Source organism: Gadus macrocephalus, chromosome 9 (assembly GCF_031168955.1).
Source record: "Gadus macrocephalus chromosome 9, ASM3116895v1".
Lineage (NCBI taxonomy): Eukaryota > Metazoa > Chordata > Actinopteri > Gadiformes > Gadidae > Gadus > Gadus macrocephalus.
The window spans coordinates 36,325-53,905 of NC_082390.1; the positions used below are offsets into that span (position 1 = coordinate 36,325).

Below are 17,581 nucleotides of genomic sequence, written 5' to 3' on the forward strand. Positions count from 1 at the left end.
TCGTGCACTTCATCGTTTGAATGAAGGGTTTAATTAAAACCCTCAAGACAGACTCCAAGCTATTGTCATAACCAGTTAAGATTATATCAAGGCTTTTGCTACATAGTATAACAGAGTTCAGCAGTCTCATCAGAACTTGAAACCCGCCTTAAATGAGGGATGAAACTCTTAAAAGACTGCAATGTCTGAAACGATGCGATTTCCTCACCACCATGGCAATAAGTGTACCGAGGTGAATGTAGCCTTTACCAGGACCCGTAATAAAACCTGTCACCCCGATAACCCTCCGCTCTTTGGCTCGTGGTTTGTGTGACAAAATGAAATAAAAACACGAGACAAGACTTTCATTAGAAAATAATTTAATAAACATTTTCAAACATACAAAAAAAGAACATTGGAAGGAAGTGAGCCCTCCGTTCCCGACTAATACTTTTTTCATCGATAATAATATAATTTCAACCAAAACAATAAAAACAAAAACAAAAAAAGGATTGGACGAGCTCCTGACCGGCTCTTCCGCCCGACGACTAATGCCGCTCGTCTAAAAGGGCCTCCCCCATTGGTCGGCTGGTAGACGACAGTCACAGCATTGTGCAGTCTTGGCGTCAGTCTCACAAATACCATGACAGAATACTAGCAGCGGCCAATTTCAACCCCCCCCCCCCCCCCCCCCCCCCTTGTTTGGTTACTTAAAAAATTGCGGATAAATTGTCAATTGTTATTCCATGGAAACGGGCGGAAAAAAATAAAAAGAGTGGCAGCAGCATCACTAGCAGAGAGGGGGGGGGGGGGGTAAATAGCTCCTTTAAAAAACACAGTATTTGAAATAAACCCACAGTGAGGTGCCGGCGGTCTGTCCGAACGCCACCCACCCCCACCCAGGCAGAAAGGATAATAGAAAGCAAAAATCCACAAGTGACAATACAATACAGAAAACGCAACGAGGAGGTGGGGGGTGGGGTGGGGATGGAGAGGGTGGGGGAGACAGAGAAATTAAAAACGACAGGCTAACAAGGCAGCGGAGTCCCCGGTCAGGGACTATACTTACGGTCGCGCTGGGAGGCCGACACTAGCAGCCCAGAGAGTTCTGACAATCAGAGGAAGTTCATTGGCCTCCGTGCCGAAGCGGTGCCCCCTCATTGGCTGCAGGAGGGGGGGAGGGGTTGGGGGAGAGGAGGAGGAGGAAGGGGAGGAGAGGGGGGAGTCGCCCCCCCTCCCAGCCACCACCCAGCCCCCCCCTCCACTCTGATTCTGCTTTACCTTACTTGGCAGTGGTCGGTCGAACCTTAAGATAGAGTGCTTTGTTTATACTCAAGATAAATGGTATGGGGAGGGTGGTGGGGGGGGTGGTGTGGGGGGAGGGGGGGTGGGATGGGTCTCAGCCTGCTTCATGTATGGTCTCCCTGAGTTTGGGCGGGGCCTAAACTTAGTGGCTCATTTAGACTCACTCCCAGCTCTCGACACCTGTCCCCCAGTTTCCTCAGCTTATCAGAATTACCTCCCTCCGCCGCTTGGAACAACAGGCGCTGGAGAGCAGAGAGACAGGGAGAGGGGATGAGAGGAGAGACAGGAAGAGAGAGACAGGGAGAGGGGATGAGAGGAGAGACAGGAAGAGAGAGACAGGGAGAGGGGATGAGAGGAGAGACAGGAAGAGAGAGACAGGGAGAGGGGATGAGAGGAGAGACAGGAAGAGAGAGACAGGGAGAGGGGATGAGAGGAGAGACAGGGAGAGAGAGACAGGGAGAGGGGATGAGAGGAGAGACAGGAAGAGAGAGACAGGGAGAGGGGATGAGAGGAGAGACAGGAAGAGAGAGACAGGGAGAGGGGATGAGAGGAGAGACAGGAAGAGAGAGACAGGGAGAGGGGATGAGAGGAGAGACAGGAAGAGAGAGACAGGGAGAGGGGATGAGAGGAGAGACAGGGAGAGGGGATGAGAGGAGAGACAGGAAGAGAGAGACAGGGAGAGGGGATGAGAGGAGAGACAGGAAGAGAGAGACAGGGAGAGGGGATGAGGAGAGACAGGAAGAGAGAGACAGGGAGAGGGGATGAGGAGAGACAGGAAGAGAGACAGGGAGAGGGGATGAGAGGAGACAGGAAGAGGGGATGAGGAGAGACAGGAAGAGAGAGACAGGGAGAGGGGATGAGTAGAGACAGGAAGAGAGAGACAGGGAGAGGGGATGAGGAGAGACAGGAAGAGAGACAGGGAGAGGGGATGAGAGGAGACAGGGAGAGGGGATGAGGAGAGACAGGAAGAGAGAGACAGGGAGAGGGGATGAGAGGAGAGACAGGAAGAGAGAGACAGGGAGAGGGGATGAGAGACAGGAAGAGGGGATGAGAGAGAGGGACAGGAAGAGAGAGACAGGGAGAGGGGATGAGAGAGAAACAGGAAGAGAGTGACAGGGAGAGGGGATAAGAGGAGAGACAGGGAGAGGGAATGAGGCGAGACAGGAAGAGAGGGAATGAGAGGAGAGACAGGAAGATAGGGAATGAGAGGAGAGATGGAGAGAGACAAGGGAATGATAGAGAGAGAGACACGGAAGAAGAGGAGGAGCAGGTGAATCACGTTCTAAAACAGGAGTCAAAACCATGAGCAACAATATGAGCAGATCAAAAACAGACAAACCTGAAACAAAAAGGAGAGCGGCTGAATTTGAAGTCAGGTGCAGTTTGTGTAAAACCTGGATGACTGCCTGAATATGCGTGTGTTTGTGTGTGCGTGTGTGTGTTGAGAGATTTACATCTTTCCACAGGGCAGCACACAGCGGTAGATGGCGGAGGACCTGCCGATACAGGAGACGCACCTGCAGTAAATACATGAGCAGAAGAAAAGGAAGGAAGGACGGATGGAAGGAAGGAAAGTAATAATGTGAAAAGAAAGAAACAAATAAACCATAGAAACCAAAGAATTCAACAAAGAATGAAAGAAGGAGAAAAAGGTAAAGTTGTAGAAAGAGATGGAGAAGGGAAAGAAGCCGTAGCAGGGGGGAGCAGCGGGTCAGTTGGGTCAACCCAGAGACGTCCCTGTAGTCCCGGCCGTTACCAATAGGGAATACCCTTCATCATGGAGCCCGGTCAGGACGAGGAAGACCATGACGACGATGAGGATTTGACAGTTGAGCAAGAGGCGTTCTGGAAAGCGTTGAGCACCGACCAGGGTGGACCAAGACAATATGCACGTTCAACTGGCGTAAGATAAGTGTGGGATCAATGTCAAGGGCTGATTATGGTCCCACGATCCCCCAAATCAGGGGGGTCACGGACCCCCAAGGGCTGGTTATGGTCCCACGTTCCCCCATCGCAGGGGGGGTCACGGACCCTTACGTCCTCGCGGACCCTCCTTGCGTGCACCCCAAGGGCCTGACGTGCGCCTTTCAAAAATGTTAACCTTCCGTTGAGGCAACGCAGCAGCGAGGGCTGTGATTGGTCCGCTCACTAAAACCCGACGCAGAACCAACAGGTTCAGGACTGCGTTGAAGCGGCTGCGTGGTCGCGTTGCGTAACGCGGAGCCATAATCAGCCCTTTATTCGATTTAACCGGAGGCCACGCGTCGGGTCACAGCCTTGGACAGTGCAGGTGCTTCAACATCCCTCCTAAGCTCCAGTGCTGGCCCACATGTGCTGCTGTCTCCACCCCCCTCCCCCGGTGCTGTTGGACTTACCTCCGCTCGCTCCTTCAGCTCCCACTCCACAGCGATGGCTCTGCCAGGAGACACAGAGCAAGCATGCGGTCAGCGTCCATTCAACATTACAACGGGATACTGGAAGGAATGCTCCTATACTCTTTTTGAAAATGGCAAACAGAAGATTTTCAGCCGCATCAGATTTTCTGTCCGAAACTTGATACGGTTAGGGTTACCTAACCCTTACTTGATACGGTTAGGGTTAGGTAACCCTAACCGTATCAAGTTAACCCTAGGGTTAGGGTTAGCTAACCCTAACCCTAGGGTTAACTTGATACGGTTACGAGACAGACCGAGATTGAGGGAGGACATGGTTCCTACAGCTTAATGGAAGTTAAATTTAAGACTTTTTAAGACTTTTTTAATGCCACTTGAAAGGAAATTTAAGACCATCGACACAATAAACACTAGCGGAAAAAATTATTTGAACATATTTCCACTATCAGTAGGCTTTTTGGACAGAAACAAAAATGACCTCTTGTGCACCTGAATGACGTGCATCTGAGTCACGGCCACAAAACAAATGTTTTGTTGGTTCCGCTCTCGTGATTGCGCAACATTACTGCTATTAATTTATATCAGGGCTGTAACGATACACCAACTCACGATTCGGTTTGTATCACGATTTTTGACCCAAGGTTCGATACATCCCACGATTTTTTTAAATTTAAAAAGCATTTTATTTCAACAACACTTGTATAACAATTAACTTAATGTCACATTTAATAACAAATAATTTGGAACACTGAACAGATTTGAACAGAAAGAATACTATTAAGTATAGCTAAATTAATAAATAAATAACCAAAGATTGTAGTTGGAGCAAAAACCCTCAACTAGTTTGGAGGTTTAGTCAAATATCCTATTGGCGCTTCTTATTAGGCTATGCAGCTTAAAGAATGACATAATCAGGCCGTATAGAATGCAAAATGTTTAATAGCCTAACTTTCAATAGATGGGAAAACATGAACATCTAACATGAACGTCGTAATAACGAGGCATAGCGTTACGAGTAGCATATGTGTGTGCGGGAGAATGGCAGTGTGCGTATGTTTGTGTGTGAGTGACGTCAGCGAGTGAGTGGACGAGCGAGGAGAGCGAGCGGTAGCGTGTGTGTCTAGTGAAGAAGCGAACGAGTCCGGTAGAATAAAGTACCGAGCCTGTCAATAATCGGTGGCTGCTTCATTCCGACCTATAAGCAGACAAACTGCCAGTCAAATCACACAAAACAATAGAGACAGGATCACACAGGCAATTCTTTTCACGCTTGGCCCACTCTGGATAAATGTCGTTCATATCGCATATGAGGACTTCGACGGCTGTGGAGAAATGCAATCCTCCGTAGCCACGGAGAGCTGTGATCACAGAGAGGGCATCTCGTCACATATTTACGGCATCGATAGGAGGGGGCGCTGTCAGCAGACTATTATTTAGACAAATTATTAACAAATTTCAATCGGAAAATTTGACCGGAGAGTTAGAAAGGGCTTATCGCGCTTCTGCCTTCTCACACCGCGAGACAGGTTCGTGGCTTAGAGTTTTACCAATTCGGTTTCGATACGCGTATCGTTACAGCCCTAATTTATATATATAACATTTTTTAACTATTCCTTTTTAGATTTGAGACTAATTACAATCATAAAATCCTACTTACCATGTGTAAACATTTTTAGACTTTTGAAAGATGGATTTAAGACTTTTTAATGCTATTTAAGGCCTTATTTTTCGATTTATGAATTTAAGGCTTTTTAAATTCGGATCCGCGGGAACCCTGGAGGAACATGTAAAAAAAAAAAAAAAAAAAAAATCCAACTTACATTTTCCAGATGGCCAAACACTTCGGATGGCTGGTGGTCAGCAGGCGGGCCTGGAACTTGAGGTGTTCCATGCCTCCGTCCCGCCACTCCTGGTACAGTAACCTGGAGCGGGAGCACAACCACAGCTGGACAACAAGGCCCGACTCTGGGCAGAGCCAGCGGAGAACCCGCGGGGCGGACTGCGCTCCAACATGGGTCAACAACTGGTCACGTTCCGGGTGGCCGCCCGGCAATCAATGTATGATGTAGCAGGTCAGCAAGCTCTCTTGACCGTGAAGACACACACACACACACACACGTAATTTCCCCTCTCCAAAGTAACCACGGTTGTGCTCTCAACCAGCATGACGGCGGTTCTAGGACGAACCTGAGGCCCAGCTCAGCGTTGTTGGGCATGGCATAGCGGAGTTTCTCCAGGACCATTGCGTGCTGGGATGGGAGCAAACAGCTCAGGTAATGGTTCACCACCTGGACGTCCACGAGAAAACCAACAGACAATGGAAGGTGCTCTAGTATTTCACCAGTCACTTGGAAACTGGGTGGTGGGAAGACACTTAAAGCCTTCAATATCTTTTATCGTCAGATGTTCAGAAAATATATATAAATATTAGGGCTGTAACGATACGCGTACCGAAACCGAAATCGCAACACTAAAAGCCACGAACCTGTCTCGCGGTGTGAGAAGGCAGAAGCGCGATATGCCCTTTCTAACTCTCCGGTCAAATTGTCCGATTGAAATTTGCTAATAATTTGTCTAAATAATAGTCTGCTGACAGCGCCCCCTCCTATCGATGCCGTAAGTATGTGACGAGAAGCCCTCTCTGTGATCACAGCTCTCCGTGGCTACGGAGGATTGCATTTCTCCACAGCCGTCGAAGTCCTCATATGTGATATGACCCACATTTATCGAGAGTGGGCCAAGCACGAAAAAAATGGCCTGTGTGATCCTGTCTCTATCGTTTTGTGTGATTTGACCGGCAGTTTGTCTGCTTATAGGTCAGAATGAAGCGGCCACCGATTATTGACAGGATGGGTACTTTATTCTACCGGTCTCGTTCGCTTCTTCAGTAGACACACGCGCTACCGCTCGCTCTCCTCGCTCGTCCACTCTCTCGCTGACGTCACTCACACTAACATTCTCGCTCACACACATATGCTACTCGTAACACTATGCCTCGTTATTGCAACGTTCATGTTAGAAGTTCATGTTTTTCCCCATCTATTGAAAGTTAGGCTATTAAACATGTTGCATTCTATACGGCCTGATAATGTAATTAGTTAAGCTACATAGCCTAATGAGAAGCGCTAATAAGGATATTTTACTAAACCAACCAAACAGTTGAGGGTTTTTGCCTACCTGCAAGCATCCTTCAACTGCAATCTTTGGTTATTTCTTTATTAATTTAGCTATACTTTAATAGTATTCTTTCTGTTCAAATCTGTTCAGTGTTCCAAATTATTTGTTATTAAATGTTACATTAAGTTAATCGGTATGCAAGTGTTTAAATAAAATGCTTTTTAAATTTAAAAAAATCGTGGGATGTATCGAACCGTGGGTCAAAAATGGTGATACAAACCGAATCGTGAGTTTGTGTATCGTTACAGCCCTAATAAATATACTAGAAAGAAATGAGAGGGTGATAACATTAGTGTGGCCTGCTTCGCACTTAACACACTCATCAAATCAAAACCAAACGATCCTTTGAGTCATGAGGTTGACCAGGTCAGCTGGCGCTGGTACTGCTGTGTCCCCGCGTGGAGGGGACCCCAATATAAAGGCTACAGATGGGGGGGGGGACTTGCCTTGTTGTGGAAGCGGTAGCAGCTCCAGTACTGGGCGGGGCTGAAGGGGACCTCCAGCCGGGACGGCACGGTGCCCAGGCAGCGCTGCACCAGCTCCCACAGCCCCTTGGAGCACCCCCTAGGGGCCGGGGCCCCGCACGGCCGGCAGCTGCTGAACAGCAGGTAGCTGCAAGGAGTCACAGCAGGGAGTCAGACTGGGAGTCAGAGCAGGGAGTCAGAGCAGGGAGTCAGAGCAGGGAGTCAGAGCAGGGAGTCAGAGCAGGGAGTCAGAGCAGGGAGTCAGAGCAGGGAGTCAGAGCAGGGAGTCACAGCAGGGAGTCACAGCAGGGAGTCACAGCAGGGAGTCACAGCAGGGAGTCACAGCAGGGAGTCACAGCAGGGAGTCACAGCAGGGAGTCACAGCAGGGAGTCACAGCAGGGAGTCACAGCAGGGAGTCACAGCAGGGAGTCACAGCAGGGAGTCACAGCAGGGAGTCACAGCAGGGAGTCACAGCAGGGAGTCAGAGCAGGGAGTCAGAGCAGGGAGTCAGAGCAGGGAGTCAGAGCAGGGAGTCAGAGCAGGGAGTCAGAGCAGGGAGTCAGAGCAGGGAGTCAGAGCAGGGAGTCAGAGCAGGGAGTCAGAGCAGGGAGTCAGAGCAGGGAGTCAGAGCAGGGAGTCAGAGCAGGGAGTCAGAGCAGGGAGTCAGAGCAGGGAGTCAGACTGGGAGTCAGACTGGGAGTCAGACTGGGAGTCAGACTGGGAAACAGACAGGGAGTCAGAGCAGGGAGACAGACTGGGAGACAGACTGGGAGACAGACTGGGAGACAGAGCAGGGAGTCAGAGCAGGGAGTCACAGCAGGGAGTCAGAGCAGGGAGTCGGACTGGGAGTCGGACTGGGAGTCGGACTGGGAGTCGGACTGGGAGTCGGACTGGGAGTGGGGAGGGGGACTTACTCCATCCAGAGCTTATGAAGAAGGTCCAGAGGCATGGCCGACCCCAGCGCCCGCTCAAAGGCGCTGGCCGTCTCCTCCGTGGAGCCCTGGAGCCAGTTCCACCGGCTGGACGGGCAGAAAGCACGCGTTACAACATACCCAGGGATCATAGATCCCCTCCAACGTTCCAACATACCCAGGGATCATAGATCCCCTCCAACGTTACAACATACCCAGGGATCATAGATCCCCTCCAACGTTACAACATACCCAGGGATCATAGATCCCCTCCACGTTCCAACATACCCAGGGATCATAGATCCCCTCCAACGTTACAACATACCCAGGGATCATAGATCCCCTCCAACGTTACAACATACCCAGGGATCATAGATCCCCTCCAACGTTACAACATACCCAGGGATCATAGATCCCCTCCAACGTTACAACATACCCAGGGATCATAGATCCCCTCCAACGTTACAACATACCCAGGGATCATAGATCCCCTCCAACGTTACAACATACCCAGGGATCATAGATCCCCTCCAACGTTACAACATACCCAGGGATCATAGATCCCCTCCAACGTTACAACATACCCAGGGATCATAGATCCCCTCCACGTTCCAACATACCCAGGGATCATAGATCCCCTCCAACGTTACAACATACCCAGGGATCATAGATCCCCTCCACGTTCCAACATACCCAGGGATCATAGATCCCCTCCAACGTTACAACATAACCAGGGATCACACATACGGATTTCTTGAGGCCGATACCGATTTTCTTGAGCCGATATTTTGAGCCATTACTGCTTTTGCTCCCTCAATTTACAACATACAAATTACAATGATGAAAACAAATGTTACAAGTCTCAATTAAAAAAAAAAAGGAAAATTTATTGAACTGTCTGTAAATCATGCCGTAAATGAATGCTGATTCCGATACGTACGTAAAAAACATAAATATCGTCTGATAATATCGGCCGGTCTGTACATCGGTCGATGACTACACATAACGGGATGTTGTTAGGTTGTCATTGAGATAGGAAGGAGAGAGAGAAGAATAGGGAGGAAATATAGGAGGGCTTGAAAAGAGACAACAAGGGGCCGAGAACAAGACGGAAAAGAAAGAGGGATAGACGAGATACCCACCAGTGGATCAGGTGAAGGTAGGGCATCTGTGGCCGGAGCTTCTCCTCCAGGTGCTTCTTGATGATCGATCCCTTCAATATAACTGAAGTCGGGAGGCCAAGGATGTGTCTGGGAAAACAATTCCAAAACGGTCAATACGTATTCAGCGTATTGACCGCACGCATCCAACCCAGCTGATTATGCCCCCTCTCCTTTCATTTGGTTAGGGTTAAGATAGGGGTTAGGGTTAGGATAGGGGTCTCACCGCAGGATGTCCAGGGGGTCCAACTGGTTCTGCTCGTCCTCACAGAGGGAGAGGAAGAACGCCCCGAACAGGGGAGGGATGGCGCTGGGCTTGTCCTACACAGACAGAGACACACGGTTTAGGGTTAGGGTAAGTGTAACCCTATTAGTAGTAGTAGTAGTCTAACCCTAACCCTAACAGTTTAAGGCCCCTTCCACACCGGAGAAAATCAAGCTTTTCCCCTCCGTTTTCCGCGGTTTGTGAGCTCTAGAAACGCTGTAGTACATATTCAAGGCCACTGTGTTGCGCTGATTCTCCAAAAAAAAAGGAAGAAGAAGTTGGCGGAGCATGGCATCAAGCCTGCGTGCTGTGTATAAACATACGGTCGAGGAGGAGAAAGCAGTTGTTAAACCTTTTAGATTGAGTAGAAAATACTTCTTAATGTCATTTAGTAATAACATTTACCAAGGGGCTGTATTTAAAGCTACAGAAATAATACAAATCGAACGAAAAAAAAGGCCAGTCGCCCAGTTGGTGGGGGGTGATGGCGTCATCGCTCGCGTATCACACGTCAACACGAATCCGAACACGAAAGCGATTAGGGCCGTTTTCATCTGGACATGGTTTCAAAAAAAGTCAGTTTTCGGCCTGCGAAAGCGCCGGATTCGTCTGGCCGGTGGGCCCAAAGGCACAAGACGGATGCGTTTTCGCAAAAAAATCTTTCCTTGTGGAAGGGGCCCAAGAATAGTCTGCATTCAAGTTGCTACAAAAACACCTAAACAATAACGGCCGCTGGTTACTTCCGGTGGGACGTGAACCTGTGAACGGCATGGTTGCCGGGGGTTACCGGCAGTTGAGGCGGGACTCACCTGGGCCATGAGGAAGCGGCAGGTGTGGTAGAAGATCTGCGCGTTGTTGGGACACTCGGCCAGCGCGTGCAGCCAGACGGTGACCGCCTGCTCGCCGTTGCCCTGGCGTTGGTGGAGGTCTGCCAGGGCGTCCCGCAGCTCGCACGCCACAGGACACGCCTCCAGCAGGGGCTCGCACAGCTGCACCGCCTCCTCCAGCCTGGGGCAGGACACACAGATCAGTCCCAGAACACCCTAACCCTAACCCTAACCCTGGGGAAGGACACACAGATCAGTCCCAGAACACCCTAACCCTAACCCTGGGGAAGGACACACAGATCAGTCCCAGAACACCCTAACACTAACCCTGGGGAAGGACACACAGATCAGTCCCAGAACACCCTAACCCTAACCCTAGGGAAGGACACACAGATCAGTCCCAGAACACCCTAACCCTAGGGAAGGACACACAGATCAGTCCCAGAACACCCTAACCCTAACTCTGGGGAAGGACACACAGATCAGTCCCAGAACACCCTAACCCTAGGGAAGGACACACAGATCAGTCCCAGAACACCCTAACCCTAACCCTAACCCTAGGGAAGGACACACAGATCAGTCCCAGAACACCCAACGCTGACATCATAAAATATATAGGTTGATGACATGATAACTAGTAGGGCTGGACGATTTGGGTAAATAATCGAATTGCGATTATTTCGACCAATATTGCGATTCAGTATGCAATTCTTTTTTCTAAGTTCCTTATGTTCTGTATTAATTACTAAACAAGCAATAAATCATTCTATAGTATGACCAACACAACATTGGAAGCTTTGGAAGTGTTGAGATGAATTGACATTCTAAAATCTTTATTTAACTAATCTTTATAGTAACAAATTAAAATCTAAATATGAAGATTATTGATCTCCAGACAGTATAAGTAAGAAATCCATTTTTTTCTTTTTTTATCACAGCCTTTGCGATTTGCATATTGCGTTCTATTACATCGCGATGTCGGTTTGAAACGATTAATCGTTCAGCCCTAATAAATATCATTCTGAATACGTTATTTTATTTGGTAACTTATTTAGATATTGGACGTGCCTATATTTAGATCTGAGCCAAAGAAGGCGATAACATCGCTGGCTTGGAAGCCCAGCAAGGGTTAGGGTTACCCCTAACCAGCAAGGCAGCCAAGGAAGACTGACCTTCCAAGGATACGGTTGAGGCAGAGGAGGTTGGTGTGCAGAGGAAGGCAGGCCGTCACCCTCTCTGCAGCCGGCAGCTTCTCATCCGTGCACTGAAGGATGGCATCTGGTCAGGGAGAGAAACAACGTTCCCTGAATGGACAATTCCAGTATTTAGCACATTGAGCCCCCTTTCGGTTTTGTCGAGGTTGAAATGGAGTGGTTGACACCGAAATTGTGGCTACAGGTCCTGTCTCGGGTATTTGGCTCATTCAGAATCACCCCTGCCTGCTTCAGACCGAGTGGCAAGCGGTGTTCGTTGATGTTCCAAATCAAGTATCGTAGCAAAATAGTTTGTCTTGTTTTATTTCGCATTTTGTAAAACCGGAATTGTCCTTTAATGCTCCACTTAAAATGGGCTGCAGGTGAGATACAAGAGCATTATTTCAGTGGAATTGCCCGGGAATGAGCCAATTCATATTTAACACCGTTCACGGCTAATTTCTTCCCAATCAGGCGATCTCTTCACTGATTGGTTCATAGAATCCATCTCAGTCCATCCAGGTGTTTGAAGTGCGACACTTCTTGACGCCGGAGAGACGGAGGGAACAAAGGGGTTTGGGTGTGAAGAAGAATGTACTGATTCAGTCAGAGTTGATATGGTTTTACCCTCATCCTGTACTCAACCCCCTCCCTGCCAGACCTCTGGCTCTAACCCCTCAATGTTGTTGAAGCATTGATCAGGGAATGAATCGGGGGTTGGGATTAGCATTAAATTGACCTTCTTTCATGCATCATTCAAAAAATGACGATCCTACCCAGAACCGGCAGCCATTAGGCTGTTCAACAGTGCCTGATGATGATTGTGTTTGTGTATGTCTATGTGTTTGCATATGCATGTGTGTGTGTTTAGTAGGGCTGTAACGATACACAAATTCACGATTCGGTTTGTATCACGATTTTTGACCTACGGTTCGATACATCCCACGATTCTTTTAAATTTAAAAAGCATTTTATTTAAACAACACTTAAATACCAATTATCTTAATGTAACATTTAATAACAAATAATTTGGAACACTGAACAGATTTGAACCGAAAGAATACTATTAAAGTATAGCTAAATTAATAAAGAAATAACCAAAGATTGCAGTTGGAGGATGCTTTTTGCTGGTAGGCATAATAGGGCCCCTTTAACTGTTTGGTTTATTCAAATATCCTTATTAGCGCTTCTTATTAGGCTATGTAGCTTAAATAATGACATAATCAGGCCGTATAGAATGCAACATGTTTAATAGCCTAACTTTCAATAGATGAGGAAAAACATGAACGTCGCAATAACGAGGCATAGTGTTACGAGTAGCATATGTGTGTGCGGGAGAATGGCAGTGTGCGTATGCGTGTGTGAGTGACGTCAGCGAGTGAGTGGACGAGCGAGGAGAGCGAGCGGTAGCGCGTGTGTCTAGTGAAGAAGCGAACGAGTCCGGTAGAATAAAGTATCCATCCTGTCAATAATCGGTGGCCGCTTCATTCCGACCTTTAAGCAGACAAACTGCCAGTCAAATCACACAAAACAATAGAGACAGGATCACACAGGCAATTTTTTTCGCGCTTGGCCCACTCTGGATAAATGTCGTTCATATCGCATATGAGGACTTCGACGGCTTTGGAGAAATGCAATCCTCCGTAGCCACGGAGAGCTGTGATCACAGAGAGGGCATCTCGTCACATATTTACGGCATCGATAGGAGGGGGCGCTGTCAGCAGACTATTATTTAGACAAATTATTAACAAATTTCAATCGGACAATTTGACCGAAGAGTTAGAAAGGGCATATCGCGCTTCTGCCTTCTCACACCGCGAGACAGGTTCGTGGCTTTGAGTATCGCGATTTTCGGTTTGATACGTGTATCGTTACAGCCCTAGTGTTTAGGTATGCGTATATATGTGTATATGCATCACCCATCTTGATGTTGGTTCCGTTTGTCTTGTTTTTGTCCCTATTAACTATAAGTGTCTATTTATGCATTAGCACTTTGTATTTATTTATTGTATTTATTACATTGTTATTTTGTCCTGTGTCCTTCCACTGCTGCTGCAACAAACAAATTTCTCCTAAGGGGGATTAATAAAGTTATATCTTATCTTATCTTAACAATTGGTCTGTGTTTGCCAATCTAACCCAGGTATCACATCAAACCTGTTGATCAACTTAGAGAGGGCGTATGTAGTTGGTGATTGGCTTCTTCAAAACAACGCTAACCCGATTAGGACACAGGAGTTGCACCTTTTGGTATCGTATAACCTGGATCAGGTGATGAATGGAAGGCCTTGGAATCGACGCCCTTGTTCTGAATGAGCCTACAGCGAGCCAGCCAGGAGACAAAATGTTCCACACCAACTCCAAGTCAAAACTCTCGGCCCCATGACCAACCCAGCCCCGTACGTCTGAGCCGGCTACCTTGGAACAGAGCCACCAGGGTCTGGGGCGGCGTGCTGATGTCCTGGGCAGACCTCCAGGGCAGCTGGAAGGGCTCCCTGCTGACCAGCCGGCCAGGGCCCGAGGCGGCCGGGTCGTACAGGCAGGACGGCAGGCAGTCGAACTCCGTCAGGTGGATGTAGGAGAGCCAGAGCAGCGTGCGGTCGCTGGCCGTCAGGTGCTCCGCGATGCACCTCTCGCTGGCCGACTTCAAGGAATTCTGGTAGGAAAATAAACAAGAACCTGATTTCATTGATTTGTTTGATTTGACTGCATTTGGAGGAGACGGGTTTATACTTGGAGCATGGTACTATTCTCTGCTCTTTTTAACAGCGGTCCGAGCCCAACTGGACCACTAGAGTCAGGCGCAAAATGGGCACTATATAATCACAGAAAGACTTGGTATGTCTGACATTTGCAAAGCAAGCGAAAGCAATAAGCGAGTACAGAGCAAACATTTTCGACGGGGCGAAGGGGCTTTCGAACACGGTAAAGAAAGTTTTGAATTGGTTAGTTGCAAAGCGTTCAGAGTTCCGATCAAATCCAAGACTTGTACTGAACCATCTGAACTTGGGACTTAAGTGTCATTCAGTAGCAGAACATGACTAAGATATGACCCATCTTCTCTTCAGGAACAGGGCTTACTGTTTAACCACCGTGGTGAAGGCCAACAGGCTAAACGTCGGCACAGGACCGTAATGGGTTGGTGATGCTATCCAGTAGGCCACTAACAGCAGGAGAGTCTGTGGTCAGGTCAGTCACCTGTAGGATGGCCAGGGCGCCCCCGATGCGGCCGGTGAAGATGTTCAGGTCCACCCGGTAGAGCAGCGTCTCCAGCAGCTGGAAGGACAGCTTCTCTGTGACGCCGTCCGACGTCGCCCTGGCAACGAGGAAGCGCAGAAGCCGGTCGCACACGTAGTCCTTGCCCTCGAACGAGCTCTCCAGGTTCAGATACTGGAGGGAGAGAGGGGAGATTAGGACCAACCCACCGACTACACACAACAAGCAGTTCACCAAACTACTCCTGGAGTGTCGTATAACTCTGACTATTGCACTTAACTTGATGTGATGATTGGATTTCATTAATGTATTTTGTCACTTATATTATATCCTTGTAATATATGTAATTATTGGTCATTAGGGGCACTCACTCTCCACCAGACTTGGGGGTCGGGGGCGTTCTCCACGGCCATCTCACACATCTCCTGGACCTCCTTCCAGCTGCCGCGTCTGGAGAACAGGGACAGGTAGTGGCACCAGATCTCAGCGTTGCTGCTGTTGTCCTCCAGGGCACGGGACAGCGTGTTGAGAGCGGCCTCCAGGCTCTCTGACGCAGGGCTGGAGGGTACATACGGGGGGGGGGGGGGGGCAGTGTGAATAGGGGATGAACACAACCTTAACCCTAACCCTAACCCATACGGGGGGGGGGGGGGGCAGTGTGAATAGGGGATGAACACAACCTTAACCCTAACCCTAACAGAACTCCTCCCACCCATCCCTCCTAGCCAGCCTAGCTGCCTGGATCTTGTCACAGTCAGTTTAAGTGGATAATATACTTTAAATTAGGGCTGGGCGATTAATCGAATTTTGATCGCGATTACGATTTTAGCGTCAAACGATCAGAAAATTAACATAATCGAGTTATCCGATTTTTTGTTAATTTTTTTTTTTATTTTTTTTTAATGATTTATAGAAAGGTCAGAACAGCTGGACACATATCTGTATATCATTTTAGATTGGAACATTTTCTTTTTGACCATTTTGTGTATTTTTTTAAGGCGTGATTTCAAAGTTCTCAGTTACAACGTTTTTTTTGGGAGAGACATGGTGAATAAATACAACACGTTTTCAGACTCAAAGATAATCGTTTGAATAATCGTGATTTCAATATTGACCAAAATAATCGTGATTATGATTTTTCCCATAATCGAGCAGCCCTACTTTAAATACTGAAAGGCTTCTGCATGCTTACTCAGAGGACTGTTTATGTTACTCTTTAAGGACTGTTTTAAATAGCCATGCGAGCAACATGCAACGGCGTAACGTTAAACCAATGAACACTCGGCTTTTACATTACGTCAAACTCCCTCAGGCTTTACCTTCACATCTCGCCCTCCCCCTGCTTTAATTTTCGGCCAATAGTAACTCTGTTAACATTGCGTCAACCTGTCAGTCTGCCCTGCGTTCACACCAAAAGATGCAAAAAGATGCCGCGCAGCACGATCCCATTCAAAGTGAATGCAGAGACGCGTTGCGGGTTTGCTGCCGGACCACTTGCTGCCGGCAGCAAGATTTGATTTGCAGGCGCAGCACGCCCGTGCCCGCGCTGCAGGCGCAGCACGCCCGTGCCCGCGCTGCAGGCGCAGCACGCCCGTGCCCGCGCTGCAGGCGCAGCACGCCCGTGCCCGCGCTGCAGGCGCAGCACGCCCGTGCCCGCGCTGCAGGCGCAGCACGCCCGTGCCCGCGCTGCAGGCGCGTTCACGTATTTTGCGGCGCGTCAAATGCTGCTCGAGTTGAAATATTTCAACTTTTCGGCAGCAAACGCGTGATGACGGCCAAGCAGTGTTCAACAGCGTTGCCAAAGCTGTGTTTTGCGTCCCCTTCAAAGCTGCATCCATATATGCATGGCCTGCCGAGCAGGCGATTTGTTACGATGGACCATTGGTAACAGTAGGTAACGTGTACGTGGGTGAATAATTTAATGTAAACCAATCCTTGCAGACATTTGGAAATAAACATGTCCCCTGCCGTTGTCCCATGTCCATTGTGACAACATTGGGCAATGTTGCCGTGTCCTGTTTTTGCTGGTTTGTGTGTGTGTGTGTGTGTGTGTGTGTGTGTGTGTGTGTGTGTGTGTGTGTGTGTGTGTGTGTGTGTGTGTGTGTGTGTGTGTGTGTGTGTGTGTGTGTGTTTTTTATATACACACATTTATAAAAAAGTAAAATCTATTTACTAGGGGTGCAACGGATCATCATTGATCCGTGATCCGTTCGGATCATCTATTTCGGTTCGGCACACGCATGATCCGCGGATTGATTTATGAAAAATTGCGCATGTTCAGTCCACACACAGCCGTAACCATTCCTGCTAGTTCCAGGGACAGAGCTACTTAACACGCTCTGGGTAAAAGTCTGCAACAGTTCCCTTTTCAATAAGCAAACAGTCCTATGGCTCGTTGTGATTTATTGTCCTCAGCGTACAACATGAAGAACAGTGGGCATGGAAAATAAAAGTAGGCTAGACTTCGGTGACTACTGTAACGATAACTGCTGCCTCCAGTGCTACGTCTGTTTCCATATACTCGCGCTGCCACACAAACCTGTCGCCTAGGTTACCACACAGACGTAACACGTAGCTGACATAGCGATTGCTAACATAAAGAAAAACCTGCAACACAGCGTGGTCATGGCGAGCGGAGGAACAGAAGAACTAGATCGCCCCACATTTAAATCCCCTGTTTGGGAGCATTT

General features: G+C 48.4%; 1 protein-coding gene across 2 annotated transcripts in view; it reads right to left on the reverse strand.

Annotated features, from left to right (window-relative positions):
* Positions 1–342: 342 nt before the first annotated feature.
* LOC132463932 (zinc finger C3H1 domain-containing protein-like) overlaps positions 343–17,581 on the reverse strand; it is a 33,876-nt gene continuing 16,637 nt past the window's right edge. The window contains exons 23-37 of one of the 2 annotated variants that reach the window (XM_060060044.1): positions 15,263–15,449; positions 14,874–15,065; positions 14,094–14,331; positions 11,655–11,760; positions 10,465–10,663; positions 9,617–9,711; positions 9,373–9,480; positions 8,234–8,338; positions 7,301–7,466; positions 5,865–5,965; positions 5,498–5,599; positions 3,660–3,699; positions 2,430–2,801; positions 2,340–2,393; positions 343–2,279 (exon numbers count right to left, since the gene is read on the reverse strand). In XM_060060044.1, the coding sequence (XP_059916027.1) occupies positions 1,389–2,279; positions 2,340–2,393; positions 2,430–2,801; positions 3,660–3,699; positions 5,498–5,599; positions 5,865–5,965; positions 7,301–7,466; positions 8,234–8,338; positions 9,373–9,480; positions 9,617–9,711; positions 10,465–10,663; positions 11,655–11,760; positions 14,094–14,331; positions 14,874–15,065; positions 15,263–15,449 (2,956 nt within the window). In that variant the 3' untranslated portion in view covers positions 343–1,388. The remainder of the gene's footprint in view (positions 2,280–2,339; positions 2,394–2,429; positions 2,802–3,659; positions 3,700–5,497; positions 5,600–5,864; positions 5,966–7,300; positions 7,467–8,233; positions 8,339–9,372; positions 9,481–9,616; positions 9,712–10,464; positions 10,664–11,654; positions 11,761–14,093; positions 14,332–14,873; positions 15,066–15,262; positions 15,450–17,581) is intronic. The other variant, XM_060060045.1, reaches the window with a different exon arrangement.